A 14,510-nucleotide genomic window follows, 5' to 3' on the forward strand; every position below is an offset into this window, starting at 1 on the left:
GCTTTCGGATAATATTCAAACTGACCAATAATAAGAGTCCACGAGATTTGATTTGGTTTATCGCCACCAGAGCGCATTCCTGTAATACTTGATAAATATTGACTTTGACATTCGATTCTCAAAACAATTCCTATTTTGATTTTACAATACGATGAAAAATACGTAGAAAATTATTAGTGTGCATATAGTATCTTTAATATTAGGGGAAGAAAAAGGAAAAATACTCGCCAAAATGAGGTCCCTCGGAATATCTCTTCTTAGCTTGACGCTGACTGTGATTGTTATTGCAAATGCATATTATCAAAAAAAACAATTTTATCCTTCTGTTGTGTATATAACTAAGTCAAATCCTAGTATGGCTGTAAGTGCATATTGTTTTTAAGATGACATAATTAAGCTTTACATTAATTATCTTTATAGGTAATTTATGTCCAAGCTTTCATATGTGTACTTATTGCTGGAAAAATCATAAGAAAGATATTTTTTGGACAGTTACGAACAGCAGAATTCGAAGTAAATAAATACTTGAGCTCGTTTTGAATGAATATCTGAATTTATTTATTTCCAGCATTTGATGGAACGCTCTTGGTATGCAATAACAGAGACATGTCTAGCTTTTACTGTTTTCAGAGACGATTTTAATCCAAAATTTGTCGCTCTTTTCACTTTATTATTATTCTTGAAAAGTTTCCACTGGCTCGCTGAGGATAGAGTGGACTATGTAAGTTGTAGTTATAATTATAAACTGTCTTTTGATGAATGATAAAGGATGTAATAGGATATCAATTTGACGGTGTTTTTTCAGATGGAAAGGAGCCCAATTATAAGTTGGTTGTTTCACATAAGGGTGCTATCTCTCTTACTTCTGTTAGGGTCATTAGATCTCCATTTCATTCGCCATGCGTATTTATCTACTGTATCAAAGGGAGCATCTGTTCAGTTAGTGTTTGGTTTTGAATATGCCATACTACTTACTATAGTTCTTAACATAGCCATAAAGTATGCTTTGCATTCTGTGGATTTGAATAGTGAAGCTCCATGGGATAATAAGGCAGTATTTTTGTTATATACGGAATTGGTTATGGGTTTTATCAAAGTTCTATTATACGTTGCTTTTGTCGCCATTATGGTCAGGATTTATACTCTACCATTATTTGCATTCAGACCAATGTATTACACTTTGAGAAATTTCAAAAAGGCTCTTAGTGATGTTATTCTCTCACGTCGTGCTATTCATAACATGAATACTTTATATCCTGATGCCACCTCAGAAGAATTGGAAGCTGCAGATAACGTTTGCATTATATGTAGAGAAGAAATGACAACAGCATCCAAAAAACTGCCATGCAATCATATTTTCCACACATCTTGTCTTAGATCTTGGTTCCAAAGGCAACAAACCTGTCCTACCTGTCGTTTGAACATTTTGCGAAGTCCAAATAATGAGAGACCAGAACCAAGACCAAGGCCTATGCCCGCAAATCAACCTAATCAATTTTTCAACGCATTCGCTGGACCAAATCCGTTTCAAATTTTCAATCCAAATCAAAATGCTGGTCCAAATCCATTTCAATTATTTAATCAAAACCAGAACGCCCAAAATGCAGCTCCTAACCCAGTGACTCCGCCTTCAAATGGCCTACCTCCAAATGTTACCCCCACTATCAATATTCCTTCATTTCCTCTACCACCCTTTCCCATTTTTCCATTTATGGCCCCACCCCCTATGCCACCTCAAAACCTACAGAATTTGAGCGATGAAGAACTCAGACAGATGGAAGGAAATGAAAGGGCTAATGTTGAGGCTAGGATTCAGTGCCTGAGGAATATTCAGGTATGTAAATAAATTCATATAATTCCATATAATTAAATAAATAATAATAAAATAATTATCTTGATATATTACCATGTTTTAAAGAGGTACCAGAATTTTATATTACACGAGCTGAATCTGAGCAAATAATTCTTTTATTAAATAATTGTGAGCAGTGAGCATGCATATCAATGTGTTGAACAGTGCATCCCATTTTGGGTGAGACAGCCAGGTTTCTCGCTTGTTATTTGAGATAGAGCCTTGCGGTTTTCACGTTCCTATCCTACTTTTTCGTGAAACTCAAGTTGGTCTAATCAGATTTTGCACAACTGTTTCCGTTCAAGAGATACAGGGTGATTTTGGAAATTGATACTTTTCGGACCCCTCCTTTATCTCCGAAGTTATTAGAAATAATGCTGAGGTAAAAACTACGTCTGAATCAGAATTCTGCGTAGAATCCAGTGGCGTACTCAATTTTTTTTTTCGGGGTATGGTTTTGAAGATTCAACACAAACTTATGTTTTTTTTAATGGAACACCATGTGTATCATTACTTCGTTGAATTCGTTATTTTTTTCCCTTCAAAATGATATATGACACTAAGTAGGTAGGATGTTCAGAAATGTTAAAGAAACACTAAAACATCAAATAATGATGATTTTTTGTTAATGGGCAATGGATTTCCCATAGAAAAGAAGAATCAATAATGATAACAATAATTTATAGCGATGACAGCTAGATCAGATTGGTTTTTTCCCTCCAATGCCTACTTGATAAAACAATGCTCCCAAATGCATAGTAGCCATAATAACTACAAGGATGTTTGTATCATCAATGACCTATTACTTTTAAAAATCAACAGTAATAATCCTCTTATTGAAACATAGAAAATTCATGGCCCATTTACAAAAAATCATCATTATTTGACGTTTTAGTGTTTTTTTAACAATTCTGAACATCCTACCTACATAGTGTCATATATCACTTTGAAGGGAAAAAAATAACGAATTCAACGAAGTAATGATATATAGAGTGTTCCATTAAAAAAATATAGGTTTGTGTCAGTGACGGCTCGTCAGGGTCGGCAGGGTCGGCCGGGCCGACCCAAAAATTATCAGGAAATAGAAAATAGTTCTAGATATTCAATTCATTCAAACTCAATCGGAGTTATCGATTTCGATATCCAAATTCCCTCGGTAATGAATATTTCCACTCAGGACAGGAAAATATAACTTATACCGGCCAATATTTTCTTTCGGGCCCACCTAATATTCGATTTCCAAAGCATCCAGCGTTGTTATTCTCTTTCATAAATTGTAACAAACCACAATCGTAAATGGTTACTTTTCGTAACATCACCCCAAACAAGTTATTCCAGAATTGTACGTAACACCGTAACATTAGGTCTGAAATGTAACACAAATGTTACAATTATACAATTGCAACTCCTGGAATATCACTGAAAGCATCTCATCACGTTAGGTCGGCCGAGAGCCGATGGCGGAACCAGCGCTACCGAGAGCGCTACGTAAAGGAAAAGATACTACGACATACGCCCAGAATACGACCACTCAGTAGAACGGCACAACAACTCGATGTAAGGTCGCTTCCCAATACACAGGGTCGGCTGGCCGGTTATCCTATTGCAGAGCGTCAAGCAGCAACTTTTTACAGTTTATTTCAATATTTGATAATTAAATGAATGGTTAATTATGAGACATTATGTCCTAATCAGAAAAGAACTTATTTATGCCGTTCGATAGTAGCTATTGATTTTCAGATCATGAAAATATAATAAATATATTCAAATGAATGGTTGATTATGGGATATAACGTCTTAATCAGAAAAAAACTTATTTATGCCGTTCGATAGTAGTTAGGTATTGATTTTCTGATCATGTACTGGGACAATGCTATCTTCGGCAATTCAAATATGCTGAATGGTATTACGGAATTCATTTTCTCAAATAATATTGTTTCCGATGTTCCTGAATTATATAAGTTATTTTGTATGATTTTGTCCCTACCACCAACATCCGCGTCAGTAGAAAGAAGTTTTTCAGCGCTCAAAAGAATAAAATCTTTCAGTAGGAACATGATGTCTCAAGACCGTTTAAATAACCTGGCACTGATATCAATCGAAAGAGGTTTAGTTAAAGAACTAGCCAGAGGAAACATTTTTTTCGAGAAAATAATTGATGACTTCGCGACAAAGAAAGATCGTCGAATTGATTTGATCAATAAAAATGAATAAAGGGTAAGCAAGCTCATACATTTTCGACCAGAATACATGCGGTCATTTCCACAATATTTTTTGTGGTCCTTATAAGATTTTTTTATATTTTATACATTTATTCATATGTTTTCGTGAGAGGTTTTTTCTCTATGTTTATTCAAATATATATTTTATGTTGATAATTGAATATTTTATTATTTCTGTTTTTTCAAGAGTTTCATTTTATTTCAGTTTTCATTGATTTGAGAACTACATTTTTATATTGGGTTATAATAGGGCTATTCTAGGTGAGGTTTCCCATTAAAAACAAAAAACCAACCCGTCCTCTTGGGTGACGTGGAAATCTATTTGTTTATATATATTTATTTATATAGTTATAAGTATGATAAGGGGTGTGGGAAAATTTATAATTTATATATATATATATATATATATATATATATATATATATATATATATATATATATATATATATATATATATATAGATATATATGTATATAACCACGCTAGTGTGAATTTAAAAAAAAAATATATATATATATATATATATATATATATATATGTGTGTGTGTGTGGCCGACCCACATCTCGAGGGCACGAGCCGTCACTGGTTTGTGTTGAATCTTCAAAACCATACCCCGAAAAAAAATATTGAGTACGCCACTGGATTCTACGCAGAATTCTGATTCAGACGTAGTTTTCAGCTCAGCATTATTTCTAATAATTTCGGAGATAAAGGAGGGGTCCGAAAAGTATCAATTTCCAAAATCACCCTGTATCTTTTGAACGGAAACAGTTATGAAAAATCTGATTAGACCAACTTGAGTTTCACGAAAAAGTAGGATAGGAACGTGAAAACCGCAAGGCTCTATCTTAAATAACAAGCGAGAAACCTGGCTGTCTCACCCAAAATGGGATGCACTGAACTGTGCACACACACATCATCACATGTGATATTGCGCATGCGAAAACTTCCCATATCTCTTCTATTCATTTAGTTTTGATGAAAATTGATATGTGTAAAAACCTACAAATTTTAAAAATTATTGACATTAAAACAGGAAATGAAATAAAAATCTTTTAAGAAAATTACGCCTATTCTAAAGAAATATATCTCTTCAGACAGGAGTTCTATTGTTATGCATAAAAGAATAAAATATTTCCTGTAATTGCAGTTTTTGCCAAGAGTTGATGAATTAAAAGTCTCATTCAGAAGCTAAAAATACAATTGATATTTATTCAGTCGAAACAATGATTTTGACTTCAAGTATTTTTTTCGTTCTCTATGGAAAATGAGGAATCTTTGACCACTTGTCTCAGAACCGATTGTCCTATCATTTCAGTTCGGCTCGAATTTTGAGCTATTCTCAAATGATAAGGTTCGACTCACTGAGAATATAAAAAACAGATCTGACTGAATTAATTTGCCAGTATATAATAGAATTTCCAAAACTCATGCAAAATTTCGTGTTTGTAGCGATGTTCAAATCTCAAAAAATTTATTATCGAAAAAAAAGTCAGGAACTTTCGAGCGTTTGTCATTCATGCGCCAATTGGGTCTTTGGAGACTTTCCATATTCATATATACAGTTACATGGCCTCTAAACGTGCAATTAATCAAAAACAAGTTGAATGGTTAATTTTTTTAACTAATAGCTATTAATAAATAAATAAAAACACTTTAATCATTAAACATCGTTTAATAACGATGTTTCACCAAGTGTTGAGCGAGAGATCTATTTCTTTAATAGCTATTAATAGATTTAAATTTATTTTTCAACTCCTGTAATTCTACCAGGTTATGTTGGACGCAGCAGTAGTTATGATGCAACAATATACAGCCGCTGCAACGCTTTCAGGTGTTTTTCCACAACCCAACAGACCAGATGCAGCTGTTAACCTTGCTACACCCAACCCAACATCAACTCCTTCTGCAGAAAATTTAACAAGTAGTTCTCCAAAACCATCAACAAGTAGAGAAAACATTGAGGTGATCTCTCCTGAGACTGAAACCTCTTCAACACCTAATTCTGATGAAAAACAAAGAGTGTTGGAAGTGAAAACTAATTTGAATATAGAAACAAATTCAAAAACAAATGCCCCTTCCTCTTCTGTCACTGATGAAGTAAACACATCTTTGACTTCAGATGACGAAATTAGACAAAGAAGGCTGAAAAAGTTCCAACAAACATTAAACCAGCAAGATTAATATTTTCAATGATATTTTGGATGAATTTTTATGGATACTGGGATATCTCAAGGGCAGAAAGCAAGAACTTCAATTGATTATGATGAAATGTTTGTTCCTTTAATGGAGTATATTCTTTAAAAAGAATTAGGGTGGCTCAATGAAAACTTGAAAACGAAGTTTTAGGCGATAAATTGAGACTTTGACTTTTCCTATATCTACAGTATTATCACCAAAATGCTTCATATCAAGTTAACATTTGGTTAGCCTTTGTAACAATGTTTTTGTTTCCCGTTTTCATAATTTATGCCCAGATCTTCCGCCAATTCATTCAGAACAAAAAGAGAAGCATTAAATATCATTTATTTCTGAAATATAGTCCAATTGTTGTAAAAGTATGGGGCTATAATACTGTTACAACGTGCTAGTAAAAAAACTGTATTAGTGGACATTATCAGAGAGAGGAACAGAAATCGGTGGAAGTTTAAGTGCACAAAATAAAAAGGTTTTTTATGAACTTTTTCACAATAAGTGTCTGTAGCAAGTGTTATACATTGCGAGAAGCTTTGAATTGATTAGCAAAATTGATGAGCAATATGAAAGTCTATAGAATTAGAATTTGGATTGTTGAACCTGTGATGGCTTAACAATCTATTGCCTTGTTCACATAACACTTATTTTATAAAAGAACATTTCATAAACAATCACTTTTTTTATTCTATCAACTTTGAGCAATTACAGAGTATCCTTTGATCTGCTGCAGTTTACTAAAATTTGTTCTGTATGTATGTAACAGTATTATATCTTCAAAATAGGTTTTATAATAAAAATGTTTATAGTTTATCTGCACTGGAGAATGTTCAGAGTTGGTTACTGTTTATTTCAAAGGCATCTTCATACCACCATGGTACAGGTACATAGAGTGGTGGTTTGATAATTGGAAAATCAGAAAGGAAGTTTGGTATCATTGAAATTAAATCTTGAAGTTCCTTCTTTACTTCATAAATAAATATCAACTTTCGTTTCAAAACACATTAGTCATTCCTTGTTTTTAATTATATATTAATGAATTAATTTTCCCAAAAAAACGGTGAAGCCATTGTGGGGATCGAACTGATTTTATATTTATGCAATCAAATGTTATCGGTTATTTTCAAAACTTCGGCGCAAATGTTGATTTTTATTTCATATAATTTATTGTTGCTATTTATGGTCTCACCACTTCTTGGTTTTGGAAACATGTACATTACTCAATTTGCGACTTGTAAATAAATATAAAGATTTATAAAGTAGTTATTTTATTAATAAAAATAAGACCTAGATACCAATTTCGACAAAAATTCTTGAATGATTTTCAGATTATTTATTATATAATTGAAGCTTGAATCATTGATATTAGCTTTCAAAAATAATGAATTTTATTCAACAATAAAATTCATTATTTTTGCTAGAAGGATCAATGTCATTTTGACTATGGTACCTAATTTCATTCATATACCTCCAATCATTTCTGAGAAAATCTATTTTTATACTATTGGCGGATTTTTTATGTATATACTCCTTGTTATCGATTTTAGCATTTAGGCCATCATCAGGCAAGCTGGAATACGATAATTATTGAACTGAGATATAGACGATTATTCAAAAATATCAACATTCAATAACAATTTGGGAATTTTAGAAAATTAGTATTATTCCTATTCTTTCTCTGACTAAGGTATATGACCTCGAGCAAATACTTACTGTCAAATTTATGAAGTACAATAATTTATTTCATGCATTTCCTATTGTCAAAATAATAATTAAAATTTTGAATGGTATGATTCTTCGAATAATCAGGATTCATCAAGATATAAAATATATCTAGGAACTTTTTTGAAAAGGGAATCGAAAGGAAAATTACACATGAGGTTAAAAAAAATTATCATGCGATAATAACAAACCTTTATTATAATAATAATTATAATAATCGAATCATGAATTTTTGAATAAGTTTTTAACATCTCTCGAAAACTTTGTAAAGATTTGGTAAATTTGCAATTTCTAATATTGCTGCATTTTCCGTGAATTCTTTTGGAGGAATGAAAAAGTCCTTGATGGCAGGATAAGCAACTTGTTCTATTACCCATTGCCAATCATTACATTCAAATTTGGTGTCCAAAGTTATATTGCTGTAGTATTTTGCAGTTTCTCTAGCAAATGTGTCGAAACATTCCTTTTCCGAATCCCATGCTACTTCTGTTGCAAGACGAATTATATACAGAGGAAGACCAGACATGTTAGGAAAATAATTATCTAAAATAAATAGAAATGAGGATTTGCTAATAGCAATAGAAATGAATATATAAATATTCATTTCTAATTGTTATAATTGTATAACACATGAAATTGAGTATTGATTTGATATACTGTTTTACCTAAAATGAATCATTTCAAGAATTAAAGAATAACATTGCCACTGAGGACATGTCCTATATCCTAGCTTTACTGACAATTGTTGACAGCATGATGAATAAAGTCGAACAAACCATAATTAAATGATCCCGTGGACAAGAGTAGATGTTACTTCAGCTTTCAATAGAGTGCAGACTCCATCATAGAGAATTCAAGCTATTTCATAATAATAATGATTATTGACCAAATCCTTCATTATGTTAGGTTAACCAAAAGGAACAGAGTTTGGCCAAAACCGATCATCCACTCTTCCATACATAAAAAATAGCACATCAATAATATAACTGACAAATTGTAACATTTCTATTGTAACCGAACATCATTAACATTTTGAAAACTGCATATGTAGAAGAATTATAATTTAAATTTTCCTTTTCTCGAGTTAAAAAAGTGTTTAAACTGAAAAATTTTTAGTAAGTTAAATAATTTACCCAAAAGCAATGGCACAGAGCATAAATTTCCACTTTCATCAATTTCCATCGAAAAATAGTCTGCTAGCATTTCTCTTTGGTCAATCAATATTTCAACCACTCGTAAAGCTAATTCTTCTTTTGGCCCATCTTCAGGTGTCCAATTAGTCTCCGGTAAATCGAGCGCTATCATAGACAGCTCTCGAATGGAAATTTTTTCAGAAAGATTAATATTGCCAAGGTTCTGAAAATTATAAATAACAAACTGATACAACAGTTCTTCTAGAATTTTTTTAGTATTACACAGGTATAATTTTGTATTGTGTTGCATTAAAGCTCTATTGGGATCAATTACACCAACAAATACATGCTGAGCAAATGCTTCTCTCAATGTTTTATGGCAATTTTCTTCTATTGATTTTCGTAATTCCAAAACACTTGTGAGTTCAGTTGCACTCCTGGAATAAAAATAAAATTGAAGAAAAGAAAAGATTAATAAGAATTAATCTATATATATATTAGTGTATTATTTACATGTCCTCTGGATTTATCGAGAAAAAGGCTTTTGCAAAAATATGTATGGTTTTATTAGTTGAATTATATATCTCACCTGCTGATTTTAGACATTGAAGTGGACAAAATTTTTTTCTTCTCAACATTTTTTAATGGATTATCACTATTTTTATGATCCTGCACAGTCTTATTTAAAAGTTTATTTTCAAATTCTTCTCCTGTTTTCATGAAATTTGTATGTTCTATCTCATATTGTTCTTCAGTGAAAGAAACATTGCAATCTGTTTTAGATGTTTTTGGATCGTTTGGTTTTATAACTGGACTACCAAAGAATTTTTCCAATTTTTGTTCTTTTGCATCTGTACGAACTAAGTCTTTGGGATTTATTGTTTTATTTATTTTATCTTTGTCGATATGATTTTTTTCTTTGTCTTTGAATAAAATGGGTTCTACTTGCACTCCCGGAAGCTTAGCCTAAAAATCCAGAGATAGTACATTTTGTGCCTCATTATTGAAAAATTTCTTTATTATGAATTCAAAAATTTTGTATATATTGAGTTCATAATTTCATCTTTGAAAAACAATAAAATAATTTTTCCTTTCATAAATACCTGTGTGTAAAATACTCGAGAATTATTTGAACCTAAAAGTTTGCTTTCCAAAGCTGTTACAACAGCTTCAACAACTTGATCCTCATTTAAAAAGTGAACTTCATGTTTTGTAGGATGAACGTTGACATCTACATAAGTTGGATTGATTTCTAAACTCATATATACAAAAGGATGTGAATTTTTTGGTAAATACGTAGCATATACTTGATCTATACATTTCCTCAAGCCTGAAATTCCAAATTTTAATCATAAAATTCTGATCAATTTTTCAACCTTACTTTGGCAATCAACAAGTCTGTGATTTATGAACAGAAGAAATATAATTTTCTTACTAGAATAGTTAACATTTGTAATGAATCCTTTAGCTTTGAAACTAAGAGGTTCATTATCTAAGGAAAACTCAACCAATTCTCTGAAATATAAAACCATTTATAATTATGTGCATGTTTTGGTTGAGAATGTAATACAAGTCAAAAATTCTAAGATACGATCTCAAAGAATACTTCCTATAGCTTATACTACACATATTAAGAAAATATATATTTAATATAAATTCCCCTAGCTCTCCAATTCTTACCTAAAACCAAATATGGTTATTGGAGTACCAGAACAATTATTATATATATAATCTACATCCATTTTACCTTTCAGTGTTTGGATTTTAAATAAAAATACATATGCAGATCAATACATTAATAAAGATAATTTACCTTGCAATTGAATTGCCATATATTATTCGAATATTTTCAACTGTATTTGAATTTGAAGGAGTACGAACATCATTATTTTCACCAGACTTCTTTAAAGAGAAACTAACTTTTGCATTGTGAATTGCATATTTACTAACAACATCTGATATCTTCTGGTATTCTTCAGCTGGACTTCTTAATGCTTTTTTTCGAACAGTCATATTATAAAATAAATCTTCTACTGTGATTATTGTTCCTTGATTGCCAGCGACAGGTTTTGGATTTCCTTGAATTTTGCCATCCACATAGGTAGCACTTGAAAGGATTGTTTGAAACTTTTTTTTCAAGTGAAAAATGTATACTTACGTGTATGCACAAACTTCATTTGAAGTTTTAGAAGTAATTGTTAGGTGAGCAATATGGCTTATACTAGCTAACGCTTCTCCACGAAAACCATAAGTAGCTATTGATGAAAGATCCTCAAATTTTTCTAGCTTTGAAGTAGTGAAACGTTCACAAATTATATCGAAATTATCTTTTCTGATACCTGTTCCATTATCCTGAATCTACAATGAAATTTAATTTTTATAAGAATTTTAATACTTACTTACTTAGGTATTTCTTTTTATACACCTGCAATAATTTAAGTCCTCCATTTTTAACAGTTACTTGAATATTGGATGATTTAGCATCTAAACTGAAAAATTCCGAGATTTATTAGTTTTTGAGAAGAATTGATTATCTATTTAGAGTTTTAACCTGTTTTCAATAAGTTCTTTTAAAGCATTGGCAGGTCTCTGAATGATTTCCCCCGCAGCAATTCTGTTTATTACTGCTTCATCCAATTTCTTTATATTTTGGGGCAAATCCATGGATATTCCTTCTATTTTTGTTTATTATTTATCGTGATGTTTTGAGTCGTTTCAAGTTTCCCGCCTCCGGTAATTCGTTTTTATTAGATGAATACTAGAAATCATAGACTAATATATTATATTCTGTGGTAGGTAGTAAGACTTTTCATTTGATCCATTGGAAAAAAAAAAACAAAAAAAGTGAAAATCTCAGCCTGCTTATTTGAAAGAATTTTTACTGTTCCATCATACGGAACATAGAAAATATTGACATTTCATATTCAGGACGAAGAAAAACATTGCATGTTTTACGTTTCCTCGAAAATGTCCCATTGATAACAGGAAATTTGAAAAATTAGTAATGAAAAACTTAAAAAAAGATCAAAATATATACAATCCCTGTTGGAAAGAACAAGAAATAACAAATAAATGTTTCCATAAAAATAATTTCGAACTTGAGAAATGTGTACTGCAAATGGAGAACTATAAAGTTTGTAAAAGCTTTTGGGTAAAAAATCACAATCCTAACTAAGTTGATTACTTAAACTGATTTTTTAGCACTCTGTACAAATGGATAGAAGAAGAAATGGTATTAGACCTTTATTGCCTCCTATAGAAGAACGTGATCAGATAAAAAAAGAATTTATTGAAAAACATAAAGTTTGAAATGGAATTTACAAATAATAATTGAAATTTCATATAGTTGTACATTGTTGTAGATAAAGAATTTCCTTTAGTATGAATGATTCTCATTATCTCCAATGAGCTGATATTTATATACATATTATGTTAGAAGCATTTCTAAATAATCTAAAAGCATAGTTTTATATAATATTCTTTGGAAATAACTTCTTATTTAGTATGCCTCGATATTAATATAGTGAATTTAAATATAATTAGTCACGAATATTGGTTTGTAAAAAATGTTTTTGATGCATGCTTAAATTCACTATGCTAAATTTGTGTAGTTAAAAGCAGAAAGTTCTCACCAGAGTAGCATACTCTCTATTAAAGGCTTGTTCACCTTACAGTTCATAATCAAATGATATAAAATTTAAATAGTCAAATAACTTGGAAGTAATATCTATCGAAGCACAAGAGCCTCTTATCCGAAAATCTCAACATGCTTGAAAAAAGAGAATGATTGCAAAATTTAAAATGCATAATACTCGTTAGGGAATATGATGAATACTGACATGAATAATATGTATGTGTACTGCTCACCCAGCAGAGAGAAATCTGTCAAGGGTACTTTGTTTGAGGTACTGTGTGTGGATAGAAAGTTGTCAATTTTTGTAACATAGCATGTCCTCTGCATTTTCAGGGTGGAAATAGCTTTTCTGGTCTTGCCTACATTTTGCCAACCAGCAGAAGCTGTAGGTGTTGGAGAATAATCGTTCTCTCTTTCTTTCTCATTTCCCACAGGGTCAGTGGTGATTTTCAGCTATCCTGTCATCAATAGTGTGAGTGTTGCTAATTAATCTGGAAAATCGAGTGGGTCAATTTCATCCCAAGCAGCAATAATAAAATGTATATCCTAAAACATTGATATTGGTTGTCTTTCAAGTACCACTGGACTAATTTTTCTAACATAGCATGTCCTCTGCATTTTTCAGGGTAGAAATAGCTTTTCTGGTCTTGCCTACGTTTTGCCAACCAGCAGAAACTGTAGGTGATGAAGAATAAACGTCCTCTTTTTCTTTCTCATTTCCTACAGGGTCAGTGGTGATTTTCAGCTATCGTGTCATCAATAGTGTGAGTGCTGCTAATTAATCGGGAAAATCTTAAAGAAATTCTTGGGTTTCTATTGCTGTGCCATCAGTGGTATCTGTTATGAAATGTTATCTGGTATCTATAATAAAATGTATATCCTAAAACATTGATATTGGTTGTCTCTCAAGTACCACTGGACTAATTTTTACCTGTTTTTTTGTTTGACCACTTTTATTTTACCCTGATCTAAGAGCTGCAGTTTGAATATTGCATTAGGTGGCAAAAAAACGATTTTTATGTCCTTGACAGGGATGTGTTTTGAATGTTCAAGGAAGTTGTCAATAAAAAGAATAAGCTCTTTTTTTTCTGCTCACTGAAAATGGCATCCAACAGCTGAATCCAATTTTTAAACAGATTTCCTGTCATCCAAGAACGAGCTTCAAATTAAGAGTGTGCGATAGTTTGCCATTCGTTGATCAAGCTTTGAAATATTTTCACCTACTAACAGCGACTATAAAAAAGAGCATCTTATAGAGTACTATTTTACTGTATTAACATAGGAAAAGTCAAGGGATCAATGAAAAAGAGTTTATTATATGGAAAATGGTCTTAATGAAGTTTTACTGTATAAACAAGGTTTTTCATTTGGAATGATAGGTAGGGGAACCAGATGAATAAGTTTGAAAATGTTATTATTTGAATAAATTCACCTCAACTCCAACAATTTGAATCCTCATCTGTTCAAGCAAATTTCCACACCACTTATGAAGTATTGCTTTAGGCGCGTTACATTTTTTGTATTAGTGGGTTGTTCGCCAAGAGCCCTACCCTCCCACAAATAACTCACTCATCAAAGTGTTCGAAATGTGCGCTGCTTGCATTTAGACAGGCGGGAGCTCTCCTTAGAAAGAAATGTCCCACATTCTAAAGGAGATTTAGATTGTCCTTCTTATGATGAGACATACTTATCACATGTAATCTTAATACATCCAAATTATTTTCAATAGTGCTGTAAACCACTTGCTTCATGA

General features: G+C 31.6%; 2 protein-coding genes across 2 annotated transcripts; one reads left to right on the top strand and one right to left on the bottom strand.

The window, feature by feature from the left end:
- The first annotated feature begins 87 nt into the window (after positions 1 to 87).
- LOC123671317 (E3 ubiquitin-protein ligase synoviolin A-like) lies at positions 88 to 7,530 on the top strand. Its single transcript, XM_045605071.1, has 5 exons — positions 88 to 361; positions 421 to 513; positions 569 to 721; positions 806 to 1,834; positions 5,849 to 7,530. Exons 1-5 carry the CDS (start codon positions 233 to 235, stop codon positions 6,257 to 6,259), a joined length of 1,815 nt encoding a protein of 604 aa, XP_045461027.1. The 5' UTR covers positions 88 to 232; the 3' UTR covers positions 6,260 to 7,530.
- Positions 7,531 to 8,165: 635 nt separating this feature from the next.
- LOC123671316 (DNA mismatch repair protein Mlh1) lies at positions 8,166 to 13,547 on the bottom strand. The gene is made up of 10 exons (XM_045605070.1): positions 12,991 to 13,547; positions 11,675 to 11,881; positions 11,549 to 11,612; positions 11,282 to 11,481; positions 10,937 to 11,230; positions 10,505 to 10,638; positions 10,227 to 10,453; positions 9,713 to 10,089; positions 9,124 to 9,560; positions 8,166 to 8,533 (listed from the first exon to the last, which is right to left on the bottom strand). Exons 2-10 carry the CDS (start codon positions 11,785 to 11,787, stop codon positions 8,235 to 8,237), a joined length of 2,145 nt encoding a protein of 714 aa, XP_045461026.1. The 5' UTR covers positions 11,788 to 11,881; positions 12,991 to 13,547; the 3' UTR covers positions 8,166 to 8,234.
- Between the last annotated feature and the right edge of the window lie 963 nt (positions 13,548 to 14,510).

This window comes from Harmonia axyridis, chromosome 1, assembly GCF_914767665.1.
Source record: "Harmonia axyridis chromosome 1, icHarAxyr1.1, whole genome shotgun sequence".
Lineage (NCBI taxonomy): Eukaryota > Metazoa > Arthropoda > Insecta > Coleoptera > Coccinellidae > Harmonia > Harmonia axyridis.